The sequence below is a fragment of the Anopheles gambiae genome, chromosome 2 (genome assembly GCF_943734735.2).
Source record: "Anopheles gambiae chromosome 2, idAnoGambNW_F1_1, whole genome shotgun sequence".
Taxonomy (NCBI): domain Eukaryota; kingdom Metazoa; phylum Arthropoda; class Insecta; order Diptera; family Culicidae; genus Anopheles; species Anopheles gambiae.
The window spans coordinates 77626256-77644576 of NC_064601.1; the positions used below are offsets into that span (position 1 = coordinate 77626256).

At 46.3% G+C, this 18321-nt stretch overlaps 2 protein-coding genes across 3 annotated transcripts; both read right to left on the bottom strand.

The window, feature by feature from the left end:
• Nucleotides 1-416: 416 nt before the first annotated feature.
• On the bottom strand, nt 417-18238 carry LOC1274851 (chromatin-remodeling ATPase INO80). 2 transcript variants are annotated; one of them, XM_061642985.1, is made up of 11 exons: nt 18232-18238; nt 7318-7499; nt 5390-7133; nt 4681-5323; nt 3331-4048; nt 3071-3238; nt 2839-2997; nt 2650-2752; nt 2303-2566; nt 2042-2209; nt 417-1955 (listed from the first exon to the last, which is right to left on the bottom strand). In XM_061642985.1, the coding sequence occupies exons 2-11, from the start codon at nt 7486-7488 to the stop codon at nt 1471-1473; spliced, it is 4623 nt and encodes a 1540-aa protein (XP_061498969.1). In that variant the 5' UTR covers nt 7489-7499; nt 18232-18238; the 3' UTR covers nt 417-1470. The 2 variants fall into 2 exon arrangements, with proteins under 2 accessions (XP_061498969.1, XP_061498968.1); XM_061642984.1 differs by lacking the exon at nt 18232-18238 and adding an exon at nt 7606-8141.
• Nucleotides 8931-10413, bottom strand: LOC1274855 (nonsense-mediated mRNA decay factor SMG9). Its single transcript, XM_313903.3, has 3 exons — nt 9824-10413; nt 9305-9733; nt 8931-9217 (listed from the first exon to the last, which is right to left on the bottom strand). The coding sequence occupies exons 1-3, from the start codon at nt 10281-10283 to the stop codon at nt 8952-8954; spliced, it is 1155 nt and encodes a 384-aa protein (XP_313903.3). The 5' UTR covers nt 10284-10413; the 3' UTR covers nt 8931-8951.
• Nucleotides 18239-18321: the final 83 nt, after the last annotated feature.

An 18321-nucleotide genomic window follows, 5' to 3' on the forward strand; every position in this document is an offset into this window, starting at 1 on the left:
TTTTCTAAATAGGCAACACTTCAGATTGTTTCCTAACGAATCAGTTCGTAACACCAGATTTTTGTACACCTGCTTATTCAAAAGTATACTTCATACAGCGATTTTAAGAGTTATCTGTAATTTTACTAACTTATCAATCGCATATTTTAAACTATTTTTTATTTTGATGGTGTTGATTACTTACCTGAAACAGCAGGGAACAGCTGCCCTGCCATTGTTTACTAAGAAGTCTCGTCTAATTCGATTGCAAGTACAAATTAATTTGAGCTTTAGCGAACGTGAGTTTTGGATTAATTGTAAAAATATACTTTATAGAACACGCTGAGTGAAAGCCCTATTCTTCAGCTAAGTGTTAAGTACTCCATTTTTCTCAACATTTTCTGTCGTTGCTATATGTAAAAAACAAAATAATAAAATTACTTTGTAATTGTTTACCATACTTCATTGCGGATAGGAGGTCTTTTGGGAGCAATTTTTATACAGGACTGTGCAGTACGTGACTTCTGTATTGTGGTTTAAATTTACTTCAGCCCTCTTCTGTCTTTAGTACACAGCTTTTGTAACAGATGGCGCTGATTTGGCAGAGCTATCCTAGGATTAGCTATCGTAACATGAAAAATCTTAGTAAGATAAAAGTATAACATTGTATTTTAAGCCAGAATACCGAACTTGTTATGGATAGAGTTGTAGATCAATCACTTTTTGTATAATATAAATTAAAATCAGGTTAACAGAATTAGCTATGATTAACGGACTAAAATATGCGCCTTACAAACAGGAACAATCGGCTGGCCAGATGGGAATTAAACTTCATCACCAGGCAGGTATTAGTAGATCGTTTCACTAAAGCAAACGATTGAATAAGTTTAACCATATACAATAGAGTCGTTAAAGTAAACACACTCCATTTTCGATAAAACAGTCTGACTGTGACTAATGCATCTTTTCGTTGGTCTAACAATTTTTCTTGTGTGGCAGTTTGGAAGTAAAATTGTTACTACGATATCTTCCATTTGTTGAGTGAAGTGTAGTAAATCGAAATGTACACACGGTAATTTGATGATATTTGGCAATTTATCGATTACTTGATATGAAGACTCTTAAATAGTTTAAAATCGGCAATACAATACAGGTTTATTCAGGGGTTCTCATAGTTGTGGGACACTTTCTGGACTCTTTGTTATGGGAAGTGAACTTCATTTGTTGGAAATTGGCACCCTTTTTGGACAGGCTCCTTGAAAATTCCTATTGCATTTGCCCAACAAGGGTGCTATAGAATCCAATTCACATTACATTCAGTTCATTTCATGTAAGAAGGAGACAAAGTGTGCCACAGCTATGAGAACTCCTGGAAAATCCTGTATGATCAAAGGTGTACTATTGGATAATGCGCCATCTGTTGGGTTTAAACTGTGTGCTAAAGTAGAGAGTTTCGGGCGTACTTAAATCGGTCACACATAAATGTACCCTTCATTCTGTACCACTATCGTTATCCATCGGTTGTGTCGGTTGTCGATGCGTCGGTCGATTGCCAACGGAAGGAACGTGTTGGGAGGTATCTCTGGTTGAGCCAGCGGCACTGGTTTGTGCCGATGGTTTTGGCGTTGTGCTTATGGATGAGGCAGGTGAGTTATACAATGACTGTGATGAGCTTGGGACAGTTTGGGATGCACTGGACGGTGTAGCCGGTCTAGAGGTGCTGGACGACAGTGGAGAGGACGGTACTAAGCGTTTCCCTGCACTTGCATTCGCCGACTGACTACCGAGCGGTACTACAAGGGGACCAATTGGCTTTCGTATCCGAATGGTCTGTCGTGCGTGAGATCCACGAGTGCCCTGATTGCTGGGTCCGTTTGTTTTTAACCGGGGTCGGCCTGGGCCACGCCTCACCTGCGCAACGGTAGCAACAGGGGCAGCTAATGGAACAGCCGGTACTGTGCCCGATGCGCTTGTTTCTGTGTGATATTTGATTTAAACAAATAATAAAATATTTAAGTATGTACACAACAGATTCCCGCAGAGTGGCAATAATTTAAATTACCTGTGTCTGGTGCAGTTGGTTGTTCCGTTGCTATAGGTCTAGAACTTCCAGAACCGGCAGCGCCGCCACGCCTAGAACCGCGAGGCCTTCCGCGTTTACTACCGCCACGTGTGACCGGTCGTGTTTTACTGTCCCGTTCCCGTATCATGTCAAACGACATCGTAGATGCTGGTTTGTGGAAATAGGACGAGTTTAATTAGAAAAAGGAAACCGTTAAAATTGGCCATCCCAATACATCGACTATCTGACATCGTTTCATACCTTCATTGCTGGAATCGTCTAGCGCATCCAACGGTTTGCTGGTGTTGTCACTCAGGTTTGAACGTTCGCTTTGCGCCGGACTTGGAGCAGCGGAATCACCGAAACCACCAGTCTCGTCGAACGACGAACCAGTTCCCAGTTCTGAAGCTCGCTTGCGATCTTTGCCTTGCGCTTCCTTTCCAGTCGTTTGCTTTTGCTTACGATCTTTTGCTGATTTCGCCACTGGATCTTCCATTAAACGACGCTCTTCCGTCTTTTGGCGATCTGAAAGGTGAAAATAAATTCATTAATTGAAATGCCTCTGCTCAAATTCATTATTGGGTTTTCCCCAAATGTAATATTCTTACACTTCAGCTCAATTTCTTCATCATCAAGCAGCAGGGAAACAACTTCTTTTGGTTTGAGTGTATCTGGTTTGAAATTATCTCCGTTGATGACCATTCGTTGAATCTGGAATTTATCAAATAGAGCAGCAATTAAGAAATTTAGCTTATTTTGTAATTGTTCACAAATTCTAGCCAACGACTGTTTCTTACTTCACTTTTTTCACGCGCACGCTGCAATATTCTTTCCTCGATCGTGCCTTTGCAAATGAGTCGGTACACGGTGACCTGCTTTGTTTGGCCCAACCGATGAGCTCGGTCCATTGCTTGCTGATCCACCGTCGGATTCCAATCGGAGTCATAGAAAATCACCTGCAAATGAAGAACACGATGATGTAACGATGAAGATACTTGTGGAGCGTACATTTTCTTCCCCTTTTCTTACAGTATCTGCCGCAGTTAAATTGATACCCAATCCACCGGCACGCGTCGAAAGAAGAAAGACAAAAATGTCTGCTCGGTTCTGGAAATCGGCCACCATATCGCGACGCTCGGAAATTTTGCTCGAACCATCTAACCGCATGTATCGATGCTTCCTGTGCCACATGTATTCCTGTGTCAAACAATGCACAAATGACATTCATTACCCAAATTCAAACGCTTTTACGGGGCCATCGTGTGACTCTCTCTCTCTCTCTCTATTACCTCTAACAAATCAATCATTTTCGTCATCTGCGAGTATATCAGCACGCGATGTCCTTGCTCTTTAAGACGCGCTAGCAGCGAATCCAGTACTGCCAGCTTGCCTGCATCGGATACAAGCGTTTGCTTGTCCGGTATGATAATGTTGGACCATCCGTGCGGTGGATAAGACGCATGCACATGCTCGTTAAGCTGTCTTTCCGCTGCCAATGCATTCTCGTTGCAACTCCACCGACAGACGGCATGGGACGCACGATTGCCGTACATTCTGCGCAAGGCCGTACCAGTACAGCCGGATGTGTTGAGTACTTTGGTGTAGTGGCGGCAGAGAAACTTCGGCATCGTAGTTGGCTCATCAGGCAGTACGGTAGGCGAACGCTTTCGCGTGGGAACGTACGGGATTTCGGGCAGCAGGCTTAACGGTTGGCCCGGAATTTGTTGCTTACGGCTACGCATAATGCGATGGTCTAGTGTTTCCGACATGAAGTGCAGTACATGATCGCGGTGAGTGTACACCGGAATGGATGATGTGTGGCTGCCATGGGTGAACAACAGCCGATCCATAGTTTTCCATGGAAAGCAGCGCGTTGTCCACCGTTCCGCCGTTGGTTCCAGCAGCAGGTAACGGGGATCCGTCCACCTGTCGCTTTGTCTATCTCTCCACACCCATTGAAAGTGTAGAACGGATATCCAATTCATCCACTCCTGAATCAAATGATACCTGCGGAGAAAATGTGCCCAATGTTGTAGTGTAGTGATGGGAGCTCGGAATCGAAACTACCCGATTTCGATTCCGTCTCAGGAATCAATTCCGGAGCTGATTCCGATGCAGGAATCGATTCCTGAGCCGCTTCCGATGCTGGAATCGAATCCGATTCCGAAGCTGGAATCGATTCCGGAGTTGAATCCGGAGCGGATTCCGGAGTTGAATTCAGAATCAATTCCGGAATCAATTCCGGAATCAATTCCCGAATCGGAATACTCTCCGGAATCAGAATCGGCTCCCGAATCGGGATCGACCAGGCAATCACAATATTCTCCGGAAATAGAATCAGAATTGACTCTAGAATTGGAATTAGCTCCGGAATGAGTTGGAGATGCCCAAATCGCCTCCAATTCCGATTCCGGACCCATTTCCGATTCCTTAACCGATTCCGGAGCCTTTTCCGGAGCTGATTTGGATTCCGGAACCGATTCCAATTCCGGAGCCGATTCCGATTCTGGAAACTGATTACGGACTTACTATCCGGAATTAAGTCCAGAAAACATCGGACCAATCCAAAATCTATTCCGACGAAAACTTCATTTTTCCCATCACTACTAGTGACGCATGTTTAAGACAAGATAACTTACGAAAACCAGAACACATTCCGACGTGCAATCTGTTCCACGTGCACTGGAGACAATCCTCCAGCCAACCGAGCACAGCTAAACGGTGCGCACCAGTCATCGTAATGGATTGCTTTGGACAGGCCCGATCGCCTCTTATCCTCAGGTACGTTGCGTCCGCCATCATCCATCACCAGCCGGCTTTGTACTTGCAATGCTTTGAATATATAAAATCGATTGTGCAGCCAGTGCCGCTTGCTCGGTACGGTGTAGTCCATTAAAAGTTGCCTTCGAAAAATGGGACGCTCCGCCAGCTCGTAGTTCCACTTCATGCAGAAGGGACTGCGAACGTCCCGGCGCTCAAACAGCTCCGGATGGTTGCACACTTTGCGAAACTGCATCACGAGGTTCATCAGATTCGAGGTAAAGTTGCGGTCGATGGACTGTCCGTCACTGCTGCTGCTGTTGCCGCCGCCCACCGTCGTGAGATGCAGCAGATCCTCGATACAGATCTCCTTTTTCAGTGCAACGTACAGAAGCTTCTGGCGAGTGGTCAGGGGGCAGTACACCATGATCTCAATCTTGTCGGACAGTTCATTTTCGACGTCCTTCTTGATTCGCCGCAGCATGAACGGTTTCAGGATCATGTGGAGCCGTGATATTTGCTCTGAAAAGATTACCAAAATTGTTTTATCGCCAAAATTCGTCACATTTCAGCCCACCGAAAACTTACTCTCATCTATACCGGTTTTATTCTCCGCATGGCTTTCGATATCCTTCGAAAACCACTCATTAAACTCCTCGTGCGAATCGAACAGCGTCGGCATGATGAAGTGCAGCAGTGCCCACAGCTCCGCCATACTGTTCTGTATGGGCGTTCCGCTCAGCAGTAGCCGATTGCGACAGTTAAACCCTAGCAGCAGCTTCCAGCGCATCGAGCTTGAGCTTTTGATCGCTTGCGCCTCGTCCAGCACCATATACTGCCACTTGATGCGGTTGAAGTACTTGTAGTCAGTCACCACCAGCTGATAGCTGGTTATCACCACGTGAAAGCTAGCATCCTTCGTGTGCAGATGCTTCTGCTCCCAGAACTGGCGCAGAATCTTCCGCTCGTTCGGCGATCCCCAGTACGGTACCACGTTGAAGTCCGGTACGAACCGCTCCATCTCCTGCTGCCAGTTGTGCAGCGTGGATGCTGGTGAAATGACCAGAAAGGGCCCCCAAACGCCGTAGTGCTCCGCGATGTGACACAGAAAGGCAATCGATTGGACCGTCTTGCCGAGCCCCATCTCATCCGCCAGTATACCGCTAATGCCCTGATCGTATAGGTTCGCCAGCCAGGCTACGCCCTTCAGCTGGTAACCTTTAAGATGGCCCTGGAACATTGCAGGCTGCGGCAGTTCCGCGATACCAGCGTTCGGTTCGGTTTTGATAGCAACCGGCATTTCATCCGTTGTGCTCGGCAAGCTCGGCTGTTCCATCGGCACCGGGGAGTCCTTCGACGTGGAAGCCGGCTCTGCGTGCTGGAGGACATCGAACTGGTTCGTTCGCGCACGCTCGCTGCGGAACGCTTCGGTTGCATTCTTTTGTGCCAGCTGCTTCATCCGCTCGCAGTCGTAGTTGTCGATCGCAGCCAGCCGCGGATTGCTTTCCTCGTCCAGCTGGGAAAGAATCTTAAGCTGCTCCTCCGCCGACACGTTGCCCAGCTTGCGCGACATGAAGTGAGCGTACAGTTCGGTTTGCGTGATGAGAAAGTTGAGCTTGCGCTGTTGCCGCTTGGCTTCCACAATTTCCACGTCCATCTTGCGCTGCTCCTCTGCTTCCCGCTCCATGCGGCGTTTGGTTTCGCGCTCGACCTTATCGTACCGCTTCCAGTACACCTGCATCTCGCGCGTCAACCGCTTCGCCCGCCAGACCGTGTCCTTCATCAGCTTTTGCGATTGCATGGCTTTCTGGCGCGCGACACGCATGCACAGCGCTGCCACCCGTCGGCAGTTGGTGATCGTGTCCTTGTGATTGTTTGCCTTTGCCCGTTGCAGCTTACCAACCTCTTTCTTGGCCATCAGTTGCCACATCTTGCGCCGCCGAATGTTCATCACTTCCGGCGTTTTCAGGCGCATCTTGCGTCCCCGCTTGCCGCCCGCAGTGGACGAGCTGTCGTGATCGCCCGTATGCTCCACGGTACTGCCGTCCGAAGACCTAGCTGCTGGTGGTCGGCCACGCTTTAGATGTAGCAGCTTCTTGCTCTTCTTGTCCCCGAACATGGAGCTTCGCATGGAGGTGCCTTCGGCGGGGTAGCTGCTTCCCTCGACGCCGCTGCGCTTCTTGGAGTGTTTCAGCTTTTTCCTAACGCCCTTCGTCTTACCGGTGCCATGATCGATCTTGCACTTTCGCTTTCCCGCTATGGTGCGACGATGGTCGGGGAAGAGGTCATTATCCGATAACAAACCAGCGGAGTAATAGCCGTACTGCGAGTTCTGTGGAAATGAGTAGCAGAATTAGCTGGAATTGCATTGGAACATAGCTAACAGAGCGCTAAACCCCGTGAAGTAAATGAGTCTCGGAGCAAGCAGAGCATCTTAAAAATTCAACAAAATTTGGCAATTCAAGCCGGGGGGACACTACATTTAGCGCGCTACTACTTGGAAAGTGTTTGCTTACTTGCGACGAATCGTTGTACTTTTCCCGAATTTTCTTCTCGCGCAGATGGTTCTTGAGCATTTCGTGAATGTATTCGTCCACGTCCGATATTTCGCTTTCGGTTTCCGTTTCGGAGAGCAGCAAATTTTTCAACCACATGCGCTCGGGCCCGACCGTGCTGAAGTCGAACATACGTTCCCGATCTGGAAAGAAGTAGAACCATAATTACGGTACCCGTCCATAGTAGGTCGCCACAACACCGGGCCACCGAGAAGGTACCGCGAAGGGCGGCAATGTTTGTTTACTTACAGGAACGAGCCGCCGCCTGGTGGAAGAACTTGCTGCCAAACTCTTCCGACTCGTCCGACGAGCCGGAGTACTGGTGTTGCTCATCCTCGCTGGAAGTGGCCGACGTCGCAGCAGCACTGAAACGATTCGCCTGCTTTACGAAACTTTGCATATCGAACGCCGACAGCATCCGTTGGGTGTACAGAGACTTTTTCGTGCTGGTACTGCTAGCCGTCGGGGCACTGTCGCCGTCGCCGTCGACGCTGCCGGTGGTGTGTGCCGATTCCTTTTGAGCCATTATTCTCTCCACTGCGATGCGACTTGTGCCAGGATTGGAACGATGGTGCTATGGCTCTGCAACTCCAATCACTTGCTCTCTTTGTCGTACGTGAGGTGCGCTTTATCGACCGGATTGCGGTTGCGAAAACGTCGTACCCCTACGTACGGAAAGCGTGCGTTACCGAGTAGATTGTTTTGCCGTCATTTTTAGCTTGCTTTGGGTTGTTTTTTGACTAGGCCGCGGGACACAGGGGAGGGCACGAAAAGGGCCCCGCGTTCGACTGACAGGAGGCAGTGACAGATGCGCTGTCAAGGTGGTTACAATTGTAGCCGTAAACTGTATTCACCTTGGGCATAAATCATCGCAGAGGGATACAAATTTGTTGTTGTGTTTAGTGTTGGGCTTCATGAATCTTTCGTTGAGATTCATTCATATTAATCTTCAGTGATGAGTGAATCGAATCTCGAATCGACTGTTCAAAGATTAAAGAATCTTTAAATATTCATGAATCTCGAAACATAAACGCATTTTCAAAGATTCATAAATCCATTAAAATTCATATAACTCCAGGAATTCCTTAATCTTTAGAGATGTATGATTTTCAAAATATTGAATTTGCCCGATTCCACCTGCAAACATATCCGTCGTGCGTTCAAGCCTCGCATGGACCGTCTCCCCGTAGCAAAACAAACTATCCGGCTGCGTGATACTTGCCAAGAAGTCTCGATAGCTCGTATAGGCTGGCATGACCACGTAGGTTGTTACGCCAAGAAGAAGAATGATGAGAAGGTCATGCTGTATGAATCCCTTGGGATTCATGGATCCCTAGAGATTCGTGAATCTTTTGAAATTTTCATGAATATTTCGAGATGCATGAATCTTTACAACCGAGATTCAGATTCATTGAATCATTTTAATAATTCATTCAGATTCATGAATCTGACTCAGATTTACCCAACACTAGTTGTGTTCTGGATGCGACGTTATTTTTTGTTGTCGTGTTCCAGAAATTTAGATAAGCTAAAACACGTAAATAAATGCATTGTGTGCAGTAAGCTTAATGGGGTTTCCTGAGGATGCATTAGTTTTATTCTACAAAATGTAGCGATGTCTGATCACGATATTGATTTTCCGTAATTTTTACATGATTGTGAAGGTTGTACTTTTCCTTCAGCTTTTCATACTTGTCGACGAAAAAGTTACCCTCCGGGCAATCGATTAGCTTTACAAGCGCTTGGCCCCATGCCTTTTCCGAGCAATTGCGTGCCATTATACTTTCCCGTCCAGCGTACACGATCTGCCGTAGCGACAGTATGGTTTCCTTCAAATGTTCCGGAATGCTCACCGTTTCACCTGCAACAGAAGAAAATGGTAACGAATTGTTGAAAAATTGTTGTAATGCAGGAGATTGTACAGTCCTTGCAGTGACGCTACATGTACCTTTTTCTATGCGGGGAAATTCTACATAATTGAACATTTCCTCCTGTGCTCCGGAATCACCGCTAAAGCTGGCGCACGTCACGGAAAACGACGCCACGTTAAGAAACATCTGCCGGTACAGATTGATCATCCGTTCGCGGGAATCGTGACTGGTGCCGTGCGGCACTACCTTGTTCCGGATGAACACAAGCTTGGTGGGCTGGGCGGAATGTACCTGGGTCATCATTTCTGCCCACATCAGGGTACGCATCAGCCGGATGTTGTAATATTCTTCCTGCACCACCAGAATTACGTGACAAATACGGAGCAAAATCATCAGCTTCTTCAGCTCGTCTTGCTCGTTCTGAATGAAGTCTTTTCTCGCGTGCCCAAACACCGGCTCGCTACAGTCCAACAGTATTAACCGATCCTCGGTGATGTGCATCCGCACTGTGGGTTAGAGGGGAAGAGAAAGAGTAATTAATTCACCAAGAGTACCAAGCAGTAGCAGCCCTAGCACCACCACATTTCGCATCTTACCTTCATTTTCGCCCGCAACGTTAATTGTACTGTGCACGGGAAAGATGCTTTCCTTTCTGTTGTCGCTTTGATCGGGCGCGTAAAGGTTTGTGTTGAGCAAGTTTAACACGGTCGATTTACCAACGCCGGGCATGCCGATGGTTCCGATTACGACGTAATCCTGATTGGTCTCGTGTAGAAAATCCAGCGTGCGATAGTTGATCGCGTTGTGATTCTTCAGCAGCACCAAGGACCCCTCCATCGGCGTGTAGCTGTACGGATCGGGGGCTGCCGTAGCCGGCAGTGATTTAGCGGATGCTGCATGCCTAGATTCGGACCCCTTGGATGTGCCGGCGATCTGTGGTGTGGTACTGGCCAAGATGGTCGGAGTTCTTCTGGGGGTGGATACGGAAGGGCCCGCTGCAGGATCATCGGTGGACCGAGTTTTGAGCAGAATTTTCGGTTGCTGTTTACCACTCATATTTTTAGTTTAGATTTTCGTTCACATGCCCCACACAAATTACCACATTTACCTGAAGCTGGGGCAGAAATCAAACGCGCGTTTGTTGTTATTATTTTGACGCAACCACCCTGCAAGCCAAACAGACATGCTTTCTCGCTCTTGCACATGGGAAACGCTTGCGGCCGGACCGAGACAGCATGTTTGTTGTAATTGGCTAGGGTGCGCTGTCAGTGTGCGGAATTCGAACCTTCGGACTGGTATAATTAAAATTATTTTTATACGAGTTTGAAAAAGGCAGAAAACCGTTAGTAAATTTTGTGATACGCTTTTAGTTTAGCTATATTATGCTGGTTTGTTTTTAAAGCATAGCATTTTTATAAGAGTCATCTATCTCGGGACAAAGCTGAGTTGAAAGTGCGTAAAGATACTGGCTGCCAGCCGGTCTTCCTACAGCCTTATAAATCAGTTCATCTTAAAGAACCTGACGCAACGGACGAAGCACCTATATAGTACCGGTACTCACATACGCCTCTGAGACATGGACATTGTCCAAATCTGACGAAACCCTGTTAGTCGCGTTCGAGAGGAAGATGCTTAGAAGGATACTTGGCCCCGTATGTGCGGTAGGACAATGGAGGAGCCGTTAAAACGACGATCTATACGAGATGTTCGACGACCTCACTGTGGTGCAGTGTATCAAGCTCGCCAGGCTCTGGTGGGCTGGCCATGTTGTACGCATGGAAACGGACGACCCAGCCCGTAAAGTCTTTTTAGGCCATCCACAAGGACAGAGAAGGCCTGGTAGGCTCAAATCAGGTGGCAAGATGGAGTGGAGGCGTCCGCCATTAAGGCCGGGATAACGGACTGGCGGACAAAGGCGCGAGACCGTGAGCGGTATCTTGAGGCAGGCCAAGACCGGAAACTTATTGTAGCGCTGGATAAGTATGTAAGTAAGTAATAGAAAAACTCAACGAACAACACGAACTACATTAGTAGACACTATCAAGGTAATGCCATCTAGCATCGTGGACACTCAAAAAGATATCCAAACGAAACGGAAATACTGTCACATATCACATTTTCACCGTGTTCAGCATGTCTACTCCACGTGCTACATCGTTGGGTATCATTTTAAATTAGAAACAATAGCGCAGCTGATTGCAACACTTTGCAAGACTCTCTTTGCAGCTGTTGTGGGTTTCAGCTCAAATAATTTTACCTGAAAGAAGCGATCTCTTCGATCGAAGCTAGAATGATATACCGATGCTATATAAGAGATTCATTTTGTTCACAAACACTCGAAATGACTTTTGGCCCTGTATATAAAGAAGTTCAAGTGCAGGGTCAGGCTGGTCATGTGATACGTGTGATACCAGACGACTCAGCTCGAGGCAGATAACAGTGCGAAAGCATATGCAATCCCAAATACTTCGATAGCAGGGGTTGCGCAGCGACCACATCAAAGGTGGCTGTTTGAATTTATAATTTAGTAATTTTTATTTTGTTCTTAGTAGGCTAAGATAGCTTGTAATTTGGAGTATAAAAGGAGGAAAGCATTATAATAAATCAGTCTTACACCAGCATTTGATGAGTGCGTTTCTTTGTTTAGTGTTAAGATTCTCCCGGGTAAAGCTTTGGGCGAATACGATTGCCTTCTCGACAACGCTTAACGAAATCAGTAGCGGCGCTACCACGGAATAGACCTCCCAATTTACATTGGAAAAGAGGTAACTAGCCTGGTAGGCCAATACTGAAAGTAGTTTGGTGAAGGAGAGTTGGACCGTTGACGCTCCCGAAACTCTTTGCCCGGGACGTTCTGTTCCGTGGCAGCAGACGGTTTACCAAGCGCTCCAGAACGACCGAAACCTTCGCGGTCGGCTTGGCCGTCGGGCCCGGAACAGCAGGCCTGAAACGGGTATGGCACCTGGTGGGGCAGGGGGCGGCAGAGGGTGCAACTGCCACCGCGACTTGGCCAAGGATGGAGGAAGGGGAAGGAGGAACAAACCGGTGAAAAATTCGACCGGAATTGCCACAGGAAAGGGAAGGAATAGAACCTGACTGGTTGTTGGACGTGCCGAACTAACCAGGTCGAGGGAGGGGGAGGAAGCGACTGATCGTTGGACTATGCCGAACTGATCGGGTCAAGGGTGGGAAAAGGAGAGGAAGCGACTGATCGTTTGACTATGCCGAACTGATCGAGTCAAGGTGAGAGGGTGAGGAGGGGCCAAGGGGGGAGTGAGCAAATTGACCAACTGCGCCAGAGAGCGCCCAAGAGTGTCCAGCTGTAGCTACCCGCCAAGGACTACCGAAGGATTCTAGGGCTGTGTCGAGTTGAGGATATGAAATAAATTTCGACTCCGAACAATTTGCCTTTTTTTTCTCTCTTATCTCTTGGATTTATTTCTGCGCATCCTATGGATTAAACACAGACATGCGCTTCTAGCGATTGTTACATTTGATTACACGGTTACAATTTACATCATGGCTCCTTATCGATGGAACAGTGGTAATCTGCCATGATGTTAATTTTCGCTTCGATTGGTAATCCTGCAGGTTGCATATCTGCAGGCGGATATTTGTTACAAATCCAACATCCTGCCACCTAAAATTTCTAAATTTTACTATCGGTTGGATCTATATGGTCTATTTCAGGAATCAGACATATTTTGGTTATGGGTCTAGTCAGTTCCTTTTCTTTGCTAGTCTTGATAGTAACTACCCGAGTGACACCATCCTTTCCTGGATGGATTTTAGTAATCCTAGCGAGCGGCCATCTAGAAGGTGGAACATTGTCTTCATGAACAATCACTAACTGCCCTTCCCTTATTTCATAATTCCCCTTAACGAACCACTTGCTTCGCGTTTGCAATTGCTGCAAGTATTCGGTATGCCAACGTTTCCAAAAACGTTGAAGTTGTTGTTGGATAAGCTGCCAGTGGTTGAGTCGATTGGATGGAATCTGCGAGACGTCAATCGAAGGTAGCAGCTGCATATGGGACCCAGTCAGGAAGTGCCCCGGGGTCAGAGCTGTCAGGTCGGATGGATTGTCGGACATCGGAGTAATAGGGCGCGAGTTGAGACATCCTTCAACCTCCGTCAGTATCGTCATCATATCTTCGAAGGTATACGAAGATGTGCCCATGGTACGGAGAAGATGGTACTTGGCTGATTTTACGGCCGACTCCCAGAGTCCGCCGAAATGGGGTGCGCGAGGAGGGATGAACGTCCAATCGATGCCACGCTCCAGGGTCCAGGAGTGCATCTTGCGCTGATGTTCATCAGAATGAAGGAGACGATAGAGGTTGTTGAGCTCGTTGGAAGCTCCCTTGAAATTGGTCCCGTTATCCGAATGGAGCTCGGACACCAGACCTCGACGGCCTATGAATCGACGTAAGGCTGCAAGAAAAGCTTCGGTAGTTAAACTGGAGACGAGTTCGATGTGAACTGCCTTTGTTGTAAAACAAATGAAGATAGCTACGAATGCTTTTGTGGGTACCGCTCGACGGTGTGCACCCTTGACAAAAACAGGCCCACAGTAGTCGATGCCGCTTATTGAGAACGGCCTGGAAGCAATCACCCTCGGCGGTGGTAAGTCACCCATGAGTGTAGTAAGCATCTTGGGTTTAGCTCGGAAGCAAGTTAAGCATTGGTGATAAACACGCTTTACCAAATTTCTGCCACCGATGATCCAGTATTGTTGCCGAATTGTATTTAGCATGTGCTGCGGTCCAGCATGGAAATATTTGAGATGATAATAATTGGCTAGCAACACTGAGTAGGGATGTTTGCTTGGTAGAATTATGGGATGTTTTTCGGTTTCGGGGAGAATCGAATGTGTGAGTCGACCTCCGACACGAATGAGGCCATCAGAAGATATGATAGGATTAAACCATTTCATGCAGGACGATGACGGTACTGAGAGTCCTGCCTTTAATGCTTTCAGTTCTGCCTTGAAGTGGGTTTCTTGTACTAGACGACATAAATATAAATCAGCTTCTATTATGCTTTGCACTGATAGAAGCTTGCTGGGAGGAATTTGCTTGCGAAGTATTTTGTAATACTGAATCCAGTAGCCAATCATGCGTTTAAGGGTAAATAAAGATGAGTATTTAGTGAATAATTCATGCACTGGTGGCTCAACTGCTACGTGAGCTAGTACGGGTTGCGATCGTCTTTGTTGTTCAGCATCGACGTTTTCTTGTACCGTAGGAGTTAATGGCCAAACATTTTCTGAGCATGGTAGCCAGGTTGGACCCTGCCACCATTTTATGTCGTTGATTAATTCAGAACCAAAGCAACCGCGAGAAACTAAATCTGCCGGATTGTCGCATCCTGGAATGTGTCGCCAGGAAAATCCTTTGGTCACCTTTTGTATGTGAGAGACACGATTTGCGACAAAAGTTTTCCAGCTCTGTGGTGGAGATTGTAACCAGTGATAAACGATCATTGAATCGGTCCAAAAATAAACATTTGAAAATGTAGGAATTGCTTCCTTTACTTTCGCAAATAGATCGCTGCCTAGCTTTGCTGCGCACAGCTCTAGTTGGGCAATAGTTAGTTTTTGGCTAAGTGGAGCTATTTTTGACTTAGAAGTCAATAGTTGTGAAGTGATGTTTTCTTCATCGTTGTCGTCACGGATGTAACAACAAGCGCCATACCCTTTTTCTGAAGCGTCACAAAAAACATGTAATTGAACATTATGAATGGATGTATGGACAGCTGCTCGAGGAATCTGAAGGTTACGAAGAGGTTCAAGGTGTTGTTGAAAGTGAACCCAAGCTTGTTGTAGATCCGACGGAAGTTCATCATCCCAATCCCAGTTCTTCCCATCTGTTTTCTTTAGCTCCCAAATCTGCTGCATTATTTGTTTCGCCAATGCCTTTACAGGATCGATGAGGCCTAATGGGTCATAAATTTTAGCAATTGAAGAAAGAACGAATCGTTTTGATAGGTGATGAATGGTTTCAGGAATGTGCACCTTTATGCTAAAAGTGTCCGCACGGGGTCGCCAAATAAGTCCTAGGGTAGTCACATGTCCATTGACGTCGTCCGCAGGCATTGTGACATTTTTTATGTTGCCGATTTCAATCAGCGCTTCAGGATCGTTTGAACACCATTTTCTGAGGGTGAATCCTCCCTTTGCCAACAGTGTTGTTGCTTCATTGTACAATTGTTGTACATCAGTAATCGAATCAGCTCCGGAAATAAAATCGTCCACATAGAAGTCGTCCATTCTTTCTGCCGCTTTTGGAAATTCTTTCCCATGATCAATTATTATCTGTTTCAATGCTCTTACAGCAAGGAATGGAGCTGATGCTGTTCCGTAGGTGACGGTGTTCAGTTGAAAAGTTCGAATTGGCTGATTTGGAGAATCTCTCCAAAATATACGTTGCATTGGGCGATCTTCAGGGTGTACCCACACTTGCCTGTACATTTTTTCTACATCAGCGATGGCTGCAATGATATGGGAACGAAAACGTAGTAGAATTGTAAACGATTCCTGTTGAATGGTTGGTCCAACCATTAACGCATCATTGAGAGAATAGCCTGAGGTGGTTTTGGCAGACGCATCGAACACTACTCTGCATTTCGTTGTCGTGCTTTCAGCTTTGAACACTGGATGATGTGGGATGTAATATTCCACCTGGTGTGATACAATTTCATGTTCGACAGGACTCATATGACCAAGGTGTTCGTATTCGGTCATAAATTGAACATAAGCTGCTCGTGTCTCTGGTTCGCGCTGCAATCTACGTTCAAGGGAAAGAAATCTACGAAGGGCCATCGATTTTGAGTCACCCAAAGCATGCGCTATGTCTGACTTTACTGGTAGTCGAACAACATAGCGACCTTGTTCGTCACGCGTTGTGCTATCCAAAAATGAAGTCTCGCAATGTGTTTCTTCTTCACTCCAGCCGGAGCTGGTTGCCGATAGTTCTTCTACTTCAAAGAATTTTGCCATAAGCTGTTCTATGGGTGTTATGCATACTGCACTCATAATAGGTGTGGACACATTTGTTGATGCCACCTTTCCGCTAACCAACCATCCTAGTTCGGACTCTTGAAGGGAAGGAAGTACGTCGTTGATTTTCAAGCGACCACCCTTAATGATTTCAGCGAAATGCTCGGCACCCAGTATAATATCAATTTTTCCTGAACAATAGAAATTAGGATCTGCAAGCGTGATGGCTGATGGTAATAGATTCTGATTGAAATTGACATTGTTACAAGGCAGATTAGCAGCGGGTTTTTTTAGCACTAAAAGTTCTGTTGTTGTTTTATAATTAGTGCAACGGGAGTGTATTGTAGTGCGGACTTTGCTTCGCACAAAGCTATCTATGCTGCCTCCTATACCAATCACTGGTATTTCTACTGATGTTTTTTTAATGTTTAATAATTGAGCCAAATGGCTCGAAATGAAATTAGATTGCGAACCGCTATCTAAAAGTGCTCTAGCTGGATGTGTTTTTCCTGTTTTGTCTTCTACATAAACAACAGCAGTGGCGAGCAAAACAGTTGGCTGTGTTGTGGTGTTTTGCATGCTGATCGTTGTAGATGTAGTTGGATGTACAGGCTCTTTATGCAACAGAGTGTGATGCCTTTGCTTGCATTTGCGACATGTATATTTCGACTTGCATCTGTTTGCCGCGTGATTTTTTCCAAGGCAATTTTCGCACCGTGCTAATTGTTGAACACGATTTATTTTTTCGTGAACAGATAGCCCAATAAATACTGGACATTTATCCAGCCAATGGCGTTCTGAGCATAGCTCACAGGCGGAGAAGGCTGAAGATACTGGTGTGTGTTGCGCTGGTACGGCAACGTGTGCCCGAGTCTCTTTATTGCCTTTGTAGTGGCTCTCAGGTTTGCACCTTTCCAGCACTTCACATTGAGTGGTGAGAAAACTTAATGTATTGTCAAGGTCTGGAAAGTCATGGTGAGGAAGTGTTCTTTCCCATAATTTGCGCGTTTCAGGATCAAATCGTGATGTTAACAGATAGTTAATTATCAGCTTGCTTAGTGTATCAGGTGCCTTGTTCATATTTTTCAACCCATTGATATAGTGTGTGCACATTTTAAGGAGACTGCGTAATTCCTTTGCAGATTCACTGCGAACGTGTGGCATGTTGAGCAGACCCTTAATGAGTTCGTCCACTATTACTCTTGGGTTGTCAAATCGGGCTTCGACAAATTTCCAAGCTTGATCGAATGTAATAGTTGTTGTTAAATGTGCATTTAATGTGCCTGCTGCTTGGCCCACTAGCGCTTTATCTAAATGATGGATCTTAACAGCATCACTGTCACTGCTTCTTTTTATTATATCAAGAAACATTGCCTTGAATTTTGGCCAGGCTTCATAATTCCCGTTAAAGGAGGGAAGCGATGCAGGAAGCGGATATTGCTGCACTATAACTGAAGCTGGTTGAACTTCTGTTATAGATGGAGAAGGTTTATTATTTATTTCGCAAATAGCTTCTTCTAATGCATTAGTTAATTTTCTATGTAGTGAGTTGTATTTTCGCTCGCGTTGCTTGTCTTCATTAGTATAATTTTTGCTATCATACAACTGTTCTTGAAGACCATTGTATTTCTCTGCCATTGTGTTTACTCTAAGTTTCACGGCAGGAACAATTGATGCAGACGGTTTTGTGACGAATTCGTTTAGTTCGTCTTCGAGTTGTTCGATCACCATTTGCATTTTTGTTCTTGCAGTGTCGAACTGCATTAAAGTGGTTTTCGATAACACGTCATCGACGAAGCCGGCAAACTCATCCACATCGTCCTCATGTTCCCCCTTCTTACTCGGTTGCGGTAATGGAGTGACTGGCATTGTGGTGGCTGGTAAAAAATTGCTTCACTTGTCCTACACCCTTGCTTACCTGTGACTTTCTATACTCACCAACCGAGGGGATGCTGACGTCTTGATGGTCCGCTTCCCGGAATCGAGCAGGAACACAGCAAATACAGGAACGGGCCGTAATGCACCAACCGCATCCGACAGCACCAAGCAGGAACACAGGAACAACCAGGAACAAGCAGGAGTAAACAGGATCAG

Excerpts from the sequence above, each read along its gene's own strand:
- LOC1274851 (XM_061642984.1), bottom strand. The coding sequence starts at position 7,882 with ATGGCTCAAAAGGAATCGGCACACACCACCGGCAGCGTCGACGGCGAC. Across the intron at positions 4,049-4,680 it reads CGGAATGTGTTCTGGTTTTC|GTATCATTTGATTCAGGAGT; the intron begins GTAAGTTATCTT and ends TTTTCTCCGCAG. Across the intron at positions 2,210-2,302 it reads AGACGATTCCAGCAATGAAG|CATCTACGATGTCGTTTGAC; the intron begins GTATGAAACGAT and ends TCCACAAACCAG.
- LOC1274855 (XM_313903.3), bottom strand. The coding sequence starts at position 10,283 with ATGAGTGGTAAACAGCAACCGAAAATTCTGCTCAAAACTCGGTCCACC. Across the intron at positions 9,734-9,823 it reads CGTTGCGGGCGAAAATGAAG|TGCGGATGCACATCACCGAG; the intron begins GTAAGATGCGAA and ends TCTAACCCACAG. Across the intron at positions 9,218-9,304 it reads ATTTCCCCGCATAGAAAAAG|GTGAAACGGTGAGCATTCCG; the intron begins GTACATGTAGCG and ends CTTCTGTTGCAG.